The 12,038-nt window shown below is 37.1% G+C and overlaps 1 protein-coding gene across 1 annotated transcript; it reads right to left on the bottom strand.

Annotated features, from left to right (window-relative positions):
• Positions 1 to 730: 730 nt before the first annotated feature.
• Positions 731 to 2,928, bottom strand: SIX6 (SIX homeobox 6). The gene is made up of 2 exons (XM_074232079.1): positions 2,357 to 2,928; positions 731 to 899 (listed from the first exon to the last, which is right to left on the bottom strand). The coding sequence occupies exons 1-2, from the start codon at positions 2,926 to 2,928 to the stop codon at positions 731 to 733; spliced, it is 741 nt and encodes a 246-aa protein (XP_074088180.1).
• Positions 2,929 to 12,038: the final 9,110 nt, after the last annotated feature.

Raw genomic sequence — 12,038 nt, 5'->3', positions numbered from 1 at the left:
TCAGATTATTTTTATTGTTTTAGCTTTTCCATACAGTACTGATCCTGCACTAGCCAGCGCACATGCTTTACTACAGGTGTGCACAAAGAAATAACAAGCAAAAAAAAAAAAACCAACTTAGTAAAATCTACCAAGAGATCCCTTAAATAAGTAAATAAACATCATTTAAAAAAAACCCTTTAGAACAAAAAAATATATATTTAACAAAAAAAAAAAAGAAAGAAAAATCCCAAACCACCCCATGTCTTTTCGACAGGAAATTTTCGCGAGAGTTACAGCGCAGGCTCAAACATATTTGCAACTCTTAGCATTCATGTTCTGGATGCATCTTTTCAGCAAGATTCTTTAAGAGAAAGAAAGGGCAACGGAGACTTGGTATTTAGTTTTTCCTTATTCCCGGTTGCATCCCACTAAGATGTAAGATTGATGTTTTTGTTTTTTGTTTGTTTGTTTGTTTGTTTGTTCTTAGTGGGGAAGAACGTCTCTCCGCCAGGCATTTGAAGGCTGCCACTGCATCTATATAGCTTGAGCTCCTTAGAAAGCAGCCCAGAAGCTTCCCTACGATGGCAGGTTGCAGGCACTATGCTTTCGTTTATTCTCTCTTTCTCTGTCCTTTGTTTTGTTTTGTTTTAATGTACTTTTTACATCTTACTTCACTTCTTCTGTCTGTGTTTTTTGTTTGTTTTTGTTTTTGTTTTTGTATGTGGGGATGGAGATGGTGACTTGGGCGTCAGATGTCACATTCACTGTCGCTGGATGTGATGGAAATGGCCGACGTGGCGGCTTTGCTAGACAGACTGGCAGCGGGGCTAGCGACGGCCCCCAGAGGTTCCCCAGCACTCTCCTCCTCGGTCTGCAGCGACCGACCTGAGCCCTGGGACAGCACCTGCTGCTGTAGCCTGCGGGGAATCAGGGACATAAGATCACAGTTCCGCCACAGATTTGACTCGTTCCAACCCTTACTTCCCCTCCCCTTTCTTCCCTGACCTCCCAGTTTTGGAGTTAGAGTCCTTCCCATACCCAGCTCAATGCTTCCCTCACCTTGGGAAGTGGCACTTAGATATTAAAATCCACTTTCAGTCTCAGAATTGACAGGGAAAAGTAACCTGAACATTTAAGGCTCCCGGCAAAAGAAGTCTCTCTGGACATTGCCTTCTCTGTGACCTGTGACAGTTAAAGCCCGTTTCCCCATATTCTCTAGATTTTCGTCTCTTCTTGAATTCAAAGAATTTGGGAATTTGGGATTCCAGAGTCACAAGGGATGCTCCTATTGGAATGTATTTTTTAAAAAAAGAATAGAAGAAAATACCAAAGGCCTGTCAGTTCCCGCAAGGCCTCCATTTATAGGGTAAATGGAGTGGATGATCTGGGAATCTTTTCTCCCAGTGGGGTTGAGTTTTCCAGTATCTATGCCTCCTACCTCGGCCAGACAACTCTAATACTCTTTGCGTTCCCCAATTTCTCCTTTCGTGACCAGAGCAAGAAGCAATGATTACCTAGATTTGCGTGTGTGTGTGTGTGTGTGTGTGTGTGTGTGTGTGTTTGAGTGTTTGAGCTTGGTTTCAGGACATTTCCAAATTGTTACTTGATTTTTCAGGGTCTCTATCATGGTTCAAGAAACCCAAACTGGATTAATTTCTAGTCTGGATCACTTCGGCTTAGTCTTGGCACGGTCTGAGAGAGGTTTCCCTTAGCGATTTACTCAGGAGGGACAGGAGGGAAGAGTTAGGGGTCAACTGGACTAGAGCCTAAAGATTAGTGTCTTCTTGGAGAATGGAAATTATTTAAAATATTTTAAAAGAATTAAAGAAAATGGAATATTGGGGGAGGGCTTAATTGATACGTATGTCTCTATATCAAATAATAATCCAAGCAAGGCTTCGCTCCAAGAGTCGTTGTGGGAGAGGATAATAAGGAGGCGAGACCTAACTTGGTGATTTTAGAATTTTGCATCGTTTCTTGATTTTTTAATTCGACTTTTGTGTTAAACCTAGAGAGGCAAATCCCTTACGGTTTTCACGGGTCTGGCAGCAGTAGTCATTTCCAGCCGAGGGAATTGCCACTTCAGTCAAGCGTTTACAACCCAGAACCCAAAAGGAAGAGAGAAAAGGAACCCCAGAGGGAAGATGTTCACCCAGGAACCCTTGAACTCTACTGACTTCTATAAGAGAGACTCAGAACCTCCCCCAGTCAACATCCCCAAAGAATGCAACTGAGTTTCTCTTGTATTTTGCAGAAACTGCAACGCCTCGGTTTTAACCTTAGACTCTAGTGAAGCTTAAGGAGTCAGAGGAAACTAAACTGCCCTTCCCAGACCCTTGGACACTGCTCGGCAGTCAAACACCCAAGTACCGACCTGTTTTTGGCCGCTGCTGCTCTGTCCCTTTGTCTGCGGTTTTTGAACCAGTTGCCCACTTGTGTGGGGGTAAGTCCGGTTGCCTGGGCTAGTTCTCTCTTTTTGCTGGGGTTTGGGTAAGGGTCCTGCAGGTACCACTCCCTAAGCAAGTGTCTTGTCCTCTCCTTGAAGCAATGAGTCTTCTGTTCCCCATCCCAGATGGTCCGAGGTAAAGGGAACTTCTTCCTCACCCGATACTTGTCCACTGGCCCCAGAGGTCGGCCTCGGAGCTTCTCGGCTTCTTGGTAGTGAGCCTCTAGCCACAGGGCCTGTAGCTTGGCATGAGATTCCTTGGTAAATTTGTGGTTTTCCAGAATGTGATAGAGTTCCCGATAGTTCCCTGTGTGGAAGGCCACAATGGCCCGGGCTCGTAACACCGACTCATTCTTGTTCAGTGCTTCACATGCTGCCGGGGCCACAGGCAGGGACCAGAGAAAGCGGCCCAAACGCTCAATGTCCCCGCTTTCCTCCAAGGTCTCGCATACCCCAGCTACTTGCTGAGGGCTGAAATTCAGAATAGGCAGCTGGAACATGGAGAAAACTGCGGAGGTTGTTTTCCCCACCAGTAGCGGAGGGAGGAGATAGAAGCAAATTTCAAATTTCCTCAGTAAGAGTCTAGTGATAGATGAGGATGAGGAGGAGGAGGATTATTTTCTTGATGAAGGCTGTATCGGCTACTCCTAAGCGGCGGAGGGGCTGAAAAACTGCTCCGAGGTTCACATCTACTTGGAGATGTTGCAGACACTAGGCTTGTTGTGGGGAAGGGGGGTGAGGGTAAGGAGGGAGGGGGGAGGCAGCAATGTGGAAGGGTGTGTATGGGAAGATAGAAAGGAGGGAGTGCTGGGAGGAATGGTTAAAAAAAAACGTCTAGTTCAGCTGCCGTTCCTCCTGTTTTGCTATTGGACTTGGCAGATCGGTTGCCTAAGCGTGATGGAGACCTCCCAGTCAATCACTGTCAGCATCTGCCAATCAAGACTCCGAGCTGCACAGCGGAGAGATTTCAGCACCTCCCAGAGCTCGACAGCGCCCAGAGCTCTGGTACTCGCTGTTGACTTTCTAAGGTATTTTACTGAAGTCGGAAAAAGAGATACTGTGTGGTAGGTGGACAATGAGGAGAAAGAAAAGGAAGAGAGCTACTGTGTTTTACAATTCCCGAACCTGGCGTCGGCTTTAGGTATCCACTAGAGGAAAAACTGCTCATGGATACTGGGGAGTTTACTTGCTGGAATTGCTAGTTACATAGGGAGGACAAATGGAACAAGAAAAAAAAAAGACAAGAGTCCAAATCTGCGGTAAACTTAAAATACATACCAGTCTAACTAATTTAAGTCTAGAAAAGTTGAAACTAATTACACAGATTGAGACAGGTTATGTATGTGTGAGGTCAGTATATTGGGTTCATTCATTCATTCTTCCCTATAACTATTACTGCATTTTCATTTTTTTCACCCTAGCTCATCTCAAATTATTCTACAGTATTATAGACAGGAAAAGATCTCTAAAAAAAGGTCAATTTAGTTCCCTAGGGTTCAGAGATTTCTCCTTCCCACTTCCCAAAAACACATAATACCACAACTTAAACATTTGGGAAGGGAAATACTTTTAAGTCATTGATTCTGAGAGTAGCCCTAAATTCCTTCAAGAAGGAGTTTTATAGATATCAAATTTGGTCTTTTTTTTAAAAAAAAATTTCAAATAAAGCTAGTATTTTTTAAAAGATTTTCACTAAACTAACTTACCCTTCAAGTGGAATGTACTTGAACAAATATCTAGAACAATTCCACATAAGAAGTCATATGAAGATCAAGACAACGAATTAAAAGCCTGTTTTTGAGGCTGTAATTAGATTATTCAATTCAACTCTTCCTTGTAGGTTGGTCTTATTCCCTCAGATAAAGTGAATATTCTTGAAAAGAGAATCAGAAACTCACCTCTGATCTCACCATCTGAGTTTCAGCACATAAACTAATAAAAAAAATGAAAGCAAGGATGATGGTAAGAAGGAAAAAAAGAAAAAAGAAAATAAGCGAAAAAGACAGCATCATTGTTTTGATCAGGGAAAACTGCTTTCTGAACTAATGAAGCATCTTTGATGCTTTATTCCATGGACTACTTCCCATGAAAGGCTTTTTTGGAAGTGATGCTTTCTGGAGAGTTTTTAAAAAGGTAATTTATTGATCCATCATAAATATTATTATACCCCATCTCTTTCTGGTAGTTTGATTGGCAATTAACTTAGTTTGCGGAAACAAGAAAAATAACAACGAAAATATTGGGAACAGCTTTTGCTAGGTACCCCTCTTTTGAAAAATGAGGCAGATTGGAATATTCAACATTAGTCTTAGGGCAATGGAACTGAACTGGGCCTGGGTGCTTTTTCTTTAGTATCAAGTACAATTTATTTTTTGCCTGTGCGAATTTAGTAAATCAGAAGGCAGATAGATAGCGCAGATGGTTGGAGGTGTCGGGTCATATTAGGCTATGCCTCAGTACAGTGCTAAGCTCATTCTGATGGAAAACTCTGATATTATTTTAACAGATCTGCCCAGTTCACTAAAGATGGAGGAAGGGAAGGAGAAATAGGGAATAAAGAGAAGGAAAGAGGGAGGGAAGGAAGGAGGGAGGGAGGGAGGGAGAGAGAAAGAGGGGGGAGGGGAGAGAGAGAGAGAGAGAGAGAGAGAGAGAGAGAGAGAGAGAGAGAGAGAGAGAGAGAGAGAGAGAGCCTTTGACCATTTACATCATTTTTGGTGAAGCAGTTAACAAGACAGACAGAAAGGCTTTCACTGCTGCTCATTTTTATAAAACCCGACAGGACTGAGACAAATAAACACAGGGTAGACGAAGATTAAAATGCTTAAAACCTTCCTTAATTAAGAAGAACCCAGGCAGAGGAAACTTTTTTGTTCTAGATTCTCTTTGATTTTCCTATACAAAACAATTTAATTCAGAAGTGAATGAAGAATTTATTAAAATTATTTTATTTAAATATAAATGCTGCATTGATAGTATTTATGCTACTAGTACATTTACAATGAATCAGTTTTAAAAGTGAATAAGAACCTTTTATAGAAAACAGGTAATTCCTTTTTCAGCTCTCTGGATCATACTGAATGAGTAGGAAGAACTGGGGAAGAGATCAAAGCTACAGAGAAGACTTTCTCATCCTAGCTTCTGCTACTGGTAATAAGAATGTACCTTTCCCCTTGCATTTTGGTCTTTTGCAAAGAAACAATGTTTTCTGTTTCCATTTCCTGATGTTGCAGATCTGTTCATTTCTCTCCCTTTCCACTTTGAGTTACACACCCAGATAATTTTCACACCTTTCCTCCCACAACTAACCTACAGGGATCTTAGAAACAGAAAAAGACATATAATTTCTGTAGTCAACTATATTTACCGCGATTCTCCATAATTTTTGCCTGTAGTTCTATGTGTTCTGAAATTTGTATTTTTTTCCCCTTTGCTGTATAGAATTGAGAAGAGAGGTCTAAATAAGAAGATTCAAAAAGAGCTGGATTTTTGTGAACACACAACTTCAGGTGTGTGAAAGCACTTGAAAGGTAGAATAATTTGAATCTGGAAGTGTGTCCTGAGTAAGGTATCTATTTTTTGGTGGGCATGTTTAACTTCCTTGGGGAAAGGTAAAGGGGAAAAAGTAAATCAAATTATAGAATAAGAAAATGAATATATTATGAAAATATAATCTTTAAAAATGAACAAAATTTATCCCTTTATAAAACTGAGAAATACAAAATCAATGTCCCCTTGAAGTTCCCTTTGTTTCATAACTACATGAAAGGTGAGACATAAGTTCTGGAAGCACATTATCATATACTTAATTGTGAATGCACAATTAAGCTTAGGGTTCTCTAGGTATAATTTGGGTCTTAGATGCCTATCTGAAAAAATAGAAATGCTATTGGATGGATAATTTTTTTAAGATGGAAAAACTTTAACTTTGTATTGTTGGGGACATCTAGGTAGCAGGTGGGTTGTATCATAAAGACATCTGTGTGAGTCCAGAGAGAGAGAGAGAGAGAGAGAAGGTCTAAAAAGAAGTTAGACAAAAGCCTGGGCTGAAGGATTATTATGGTGCTCTCATTATACTAGTCAAATTTCAGACTGTGAAATCATCACTCTCCCAATGTAAGAGCTTTTGTTTAATTTGTATTAAATTGGGTGGGTGGGTGGGTGGAGAAAATGATGGATTGCCTTAAAGTAGATACTTTAAGGGAAGCTAGTAGTTAATAGTCATTGCCTCCTCTTCCTTTTTTTTTAAGGTTTTTGCAAGCCCAATGGGCTTAAGTGGCTTGCCCAAAGGCCACACAGCTAGGTAATTATTAAGTGTCTGAGACCAAATTTGAACCCAGGTACTCCTGACTCAAGGGCTGGTACTCTATCCACTGTACCACCTAGCCACCCCTCCTCTTCCTTTTTTAATCTTGAGGAAACAAGATATAGGAGAAATAAAGGAGCCAACAGGGAACTTCAAGTTTAGCTGAGCATATAAACCAAGCAAAAGTAGTGACATACTAGTAGAGCCTTTCAACTTTTTTATGAAATTAAGATAGAAGGGACTGAGAAGAAACCTTGTTTTGATATTTCTCAGTTTTGTATGGGGATAAATTTTGCTCTCATGTATTTTACTTTGTTATATATGAACATTTATCATTTCTCAGTTCTCTTCATTCTCAACTTCTCTCTACCTCATATTCTTAGTTGAACATATAGAGAAAGCAGAGTCATTCTTCAGTGGTTATAACCTGTTCCATGTTATTTCTCCATCTCAAATCCTGTGTAATGTAGTTGATTTTAAGTTTATAAATCTGAAACTTGGAGTTCATATGATTGCGCAAATTTTACTGGGGACATACCGGTGGGGGTGAAGGACAAAAGTTTTCATCAATCAAAAAAACCCTATAAATTGTTGAGATTTAATTTTGGAGGATGCCTTTATAGACTTTTATTATAAATCTCCAGATGTATAATTCCTCCAATGTCCTCATATTAAAAATTAATACCAAGTAGCTCAGTCTGAGATTTTTAGTAAATAATGGGAAGTCTCTTACTTTCTGTGGCATTTCCTTTTCTTAAGATAGAAAGGACATTCCATAGTTTTGTTTTGTTCAGTTGTGTCTGTCGCTTTCTGATCATAGAACACCAATATTGTCAAGTGATAAGCCATTTCCTTCTCTAGTGGAGAATTTGTCACACTAATAGTGTCTGAGGATGATTTGATGGATTTGAATCCAACTCCTGGCCTAGTGCACTTTCCACTGAGCCATCCAGTTGCCTATTCCCTACTTATGTGTAGATCTTTTCTAATTATTATACTGAATAAGCCACAACCTATGAGTCAAGAAATATAAGGCAAACAGCATCACAATTTTCAGGTTTGATTGCTGTGATTATAAAACAAATAAAATGACACTTTGTTATTGTTGCATATGATATTGGTACTCAAAGTATGAAGTAGCCAGGAACTTTATTTGATATGGTAATTAACTGTACTTGAATTACTTATTTGATAATCATATAATAAAATGAATTTAACCTATGTTAGATCTCAGAAATATATAGTTAGATGATGATAACCCCAGAGGTTCTTACTTTTGGTAAATTTGGTCATATTTTTATGATAGTCATGAGCTCCCCCCCTCAGAGAATGATCCTTTTTTAAAACTGATCAAATATAAATTTAAAAAGCTATTAAAACATATTAATAATTACTACATTTTAATTTTAAGCATTTTAGTCATTATTTTGAATTAAATGCAATTCTTGTAATATAATATATCATTAAAGAATATGGGATTCATATATTTCAAATGGTGTTCTTTGAAGATAGTCCTCTCATTTTTTGTTTTCTTATCAGTTTTCATTAACAAACACTTTTCTATCTCCCCCCCACTTCCCCACATTGGAAAAAGGAAAACAAAAACCTTTTATTATAAGTAATAGTCAAGCAAAACAAATTACAGCATTGGCCATGTCTAAGTATGTGTATGTGAAATGTGTTTGTGTATACATGTTCAGTTATATGTACACAGGCAACCAAGTAGATAAGAATGTTGGACCTGGAGACAGAAAGACCTGAGTCCAAATCTGGTCCCAGATATTTACTAGCTGTGTGACCCTGGAGAAGTCACTTAACCTCTGTCTGTCCCAGTTTTCTCATCTGTAAAATGAGGATAATGATAGCACCTATTTGGGCAGAACACTGGCTGAAGAGTAAGTTATAGTGTACTGAGTATAACACAGAAAAATAGAACTTCTCTTTCTTATACTTTCCTATGAACCAATTTCAGGATTCTAAAGGTTTCATGGCTTCAATTATGAAAATTAGTATTACATTATTGGGGGGGGCAACTAGCTGGCACAGTGAAGTCAGGTGAACCTGAGTTCAAATGTGACCTCAGACATTTAATAATTACTTAGCTGTGTGACCACTGGGCAAGTCACTTAACCCCACTGCCTTGCAAAAAACAAAACAAAACACAAAAAAGTATTACATTATGGGTAGCATAAGAATCAAAATGAAATAATTTATTTTATTTGAAATGTTGTTATTTTTTAGATCCACTGATTGTAATTAAAGCTATTTATATTTTATTTCCCTCCTTTGTAGAGTTCTGAACCTATTCAAGAAAAATAATCTTTAAATAACCTAAAATTTGTGTAGTTTAATAGAAAAATGATTAAAACAAACATTTTCTTATAAAAATCTTACTTCTGGAAATATTTACCAATAATATTTTAAAATGATAGGCTACTATTTAATTTTGTTTGGTATATGTTTTGTGACTCTTCAAAGGACCCTTACATATGATCTAATTCAACCTCTCTCTCTTTCTATTTTGGTATGAGAAACCTGAGGCTAAAAAAGATGAAATTTGCTTAGTTACATATACTTCTCCAATTTCTCGGAAATGTGATTAAATTCAACTGGTAAAGAAAAAAATATACCTGAGTGTTTACATTTATGTCTTAACTTTCTTTTTGTTGCTCATAGATAAACCTAAAATAGACTAAGGCAAGCCAGCACAAATAGGGTAGTAACATTATCAAAATATGCTCAAGCTTGTGTTCACTTATATTTTTAAAAGAGGATTAATACTTAAAAATAATATATATCCAATATAGCATGAATAATGAGGCATGTTATTAATATATTACTTTTTTCTATAGTAGGTTCAATTGTAGGATAATTAATTTATGATAAAATATTCCCAAATGTAGATATTGTCAAATTTATAAGCAAATGTTGAAATAAATATAAAATGCTTTTTCAAGAACATATGTAGGAGGGGGCAGCTAGGTGGTGCAGTGGATAGAGTACTGACCTGGAGTCAGGAGGACCTGAGTTCAAATTCAACTTCAGACAATTAATAATCACCTAGCTGTGTGACCTTGGGCAAGTCACTTAACCCCATTGCCTTGCCAAAAAAAAATGACTCCCAGGTCTGAGATTCTGTGATTTAACACACAACATTTATTTGCCTATTTATTTATATGTATGTATATATTCATTTGTTTATTCAGTAATTATATAACATGTTATTACTTTTATTGATATCATAGATTATTTCAGAATGTGTTAAACAGTTTACAAATGAAAAATTAATTTGTGTCATCTTCTAAAATATTGTCAGATTTAAATGTTATCAACTTTGTAAGCAAATATTGAAATACTCTTTCAAGAATAAATGTAATATAATTACATATTATTCATTAAAAGTTACAATAAGATAATTTTTTTGCTCTTAAAATAGGAAAAGACCAATCCTATAAAGCATGAATACAGTCACAAATCAAAGAATGATCCAGACAAACTGTTCTCCTAAGTTTAATAAACAATGACTAGTCAAGGTATTTTCAGGCAACTTCTGCTTAACTGAATTTGTACTAATTTTTTAGTTCAACATTTTTAGAAGCATTAATTTTTAGTAGAGAAATATTCTTAGAAATTATCTAATCTATTTTATTTTTAGTTATTTTTATTATTTTTAATTTGTCATACACAAAAAATATTAGCAAAGCATAGAAAAAAGAGAATTGCATATGAAACCTTGAATCTATTGTTTATAGGGTTTTTTTTAAAGTATAGAATACATTTGGGGGGAACAGGGAAAAGAGAGGGAGTGAATTCAGAACAGAAAATAAAATAACATTGAATTTAAAATTAAGAATATAATACATCCACACATTAGTTTAAAAACCATCCTGCTTGTCTATATATTTCCTAAAATTCTTCTGTTCTCTTCAGTGCATTCAGTGAATTCTTCTTTCTTTCTTTTCTCCTCCTCCCCTCCTCTCTCTCCTCCTTCTTTTCCTTCTCCCTCTTCCTCCTATTCCTCCTCCTTTTCCTCCTCTTCTTCCTCCTTCTTCTCTTCCTTTTCAGACTCCTCTATCACTAACTCCTCCCCTCCTCTAATTCTCCATTCACAATTAAAAAAGAACTTTGTGACAAATAAGCATAGTCAACTAAAACAAATCTACAAATTGGCCTTGTTTTATAACATGTGTCATTCTACAACTTAAGTCCATTTTCTATCAGAAGAGGGTGCATATTGTATCATCAAACCTATGGAGTTAAGGTTGGTGCAAGGATCAGATCATGTATTGAGCAAAATTCTTAAGTATTTCAAAACTGTTAGTCTTTATAATGCTTAGTCATTGTATAAATTATTCTTCTGTTTCTACTCACTTCACTCTGCATCAGTTCAAACAAATCTCCCAAAGTTTCTATGAATTACTTTCATAATTTCTTATAGCATAATAATATTTCATCACATTTTATTGTTGTTCAGTTGTTTATTTGACTCTTTGTGACTCCCAGTTGGGAGTTTTCTTGGCAAAGAAGTTTGCCATTTCCTTCTCCAGATAATTTTACAAATGAGAAAATGAGGGGGGACAAAGCAGCTTGTCCAGGGTCATGTAGATAATAAGTGTTTGAGGTCAGATTTGTGTCTGATTTAATGGTTTTAGTTCAGATTCACACCTACAGTAAGACACACTTCAGAAGGGAAAAAACATGAAGTAGTTTATTATTATTATTATTATTATAACAAAGGTAAAGTCACAAAGAAAGCTTACAACTACAATAACTAAAGATTCCTAAGAGGATTATAAGTATACCAATTACAATTAAGATAATGAAAGAGTTAGGAAACATTACAAAAGACAATCAAAAGAGATAGAAAGTTTTACCAATTAATTAATCAAATGTTCTGGACGAGCTTCCGACTCATGAAAGAAATCTTAGGCTGGGGAATTCTGCAAATTGGCCCTTTTCACAGTCTGGATCAGAAGAGTCCCAGGCAGAGCAGCCTCTCCATGGGTGAGATTTCAAAGGGGTCTGAACAAGACTTGTGTAACTATAGGATTCTGAACAAAGAAGGTATGGTGACAAGTGTCTGTGTGACTCTGGACCCAGAAGAACCATCCTGAAACTGGCCAAGTTTCGGGATGAATGTCCATGCACCAGGTAATTAAGGAAAAAGGGGGTATACTTAAAGGACTGGCCAAGTTCCCAGTAAACACTCCCTCCATATTGGTGACTGGCTAGGTTCCCAATTACATGAGTGTTTTATTACAAAGTCACCATGCCCTTAACTAGTTTTACTATTTTTGTTCAAGTCAT

This window comes from Macrotis lagotis, chromosome 4 (genome assembly GCF_037893015.1).
Source record: "Macrotis lagotis isolate mMagLag1 chromosome 4, bilby.v1.9.chrom.fasta, whole genome shotgun sequence".
In the NCBI taxonomy this organism is placed as follows: domain Eukaryota; kingdom Metazoa; phylum Chordata; class Mammalia; order Peramelemorphia; family Peramelidae; genus Macrotis; species Macrotis lagotis.
Note: the sequence above shows the minus strand (reverse complement) of the source record. Positions and strands in the feature narration are given on the sequence as shown.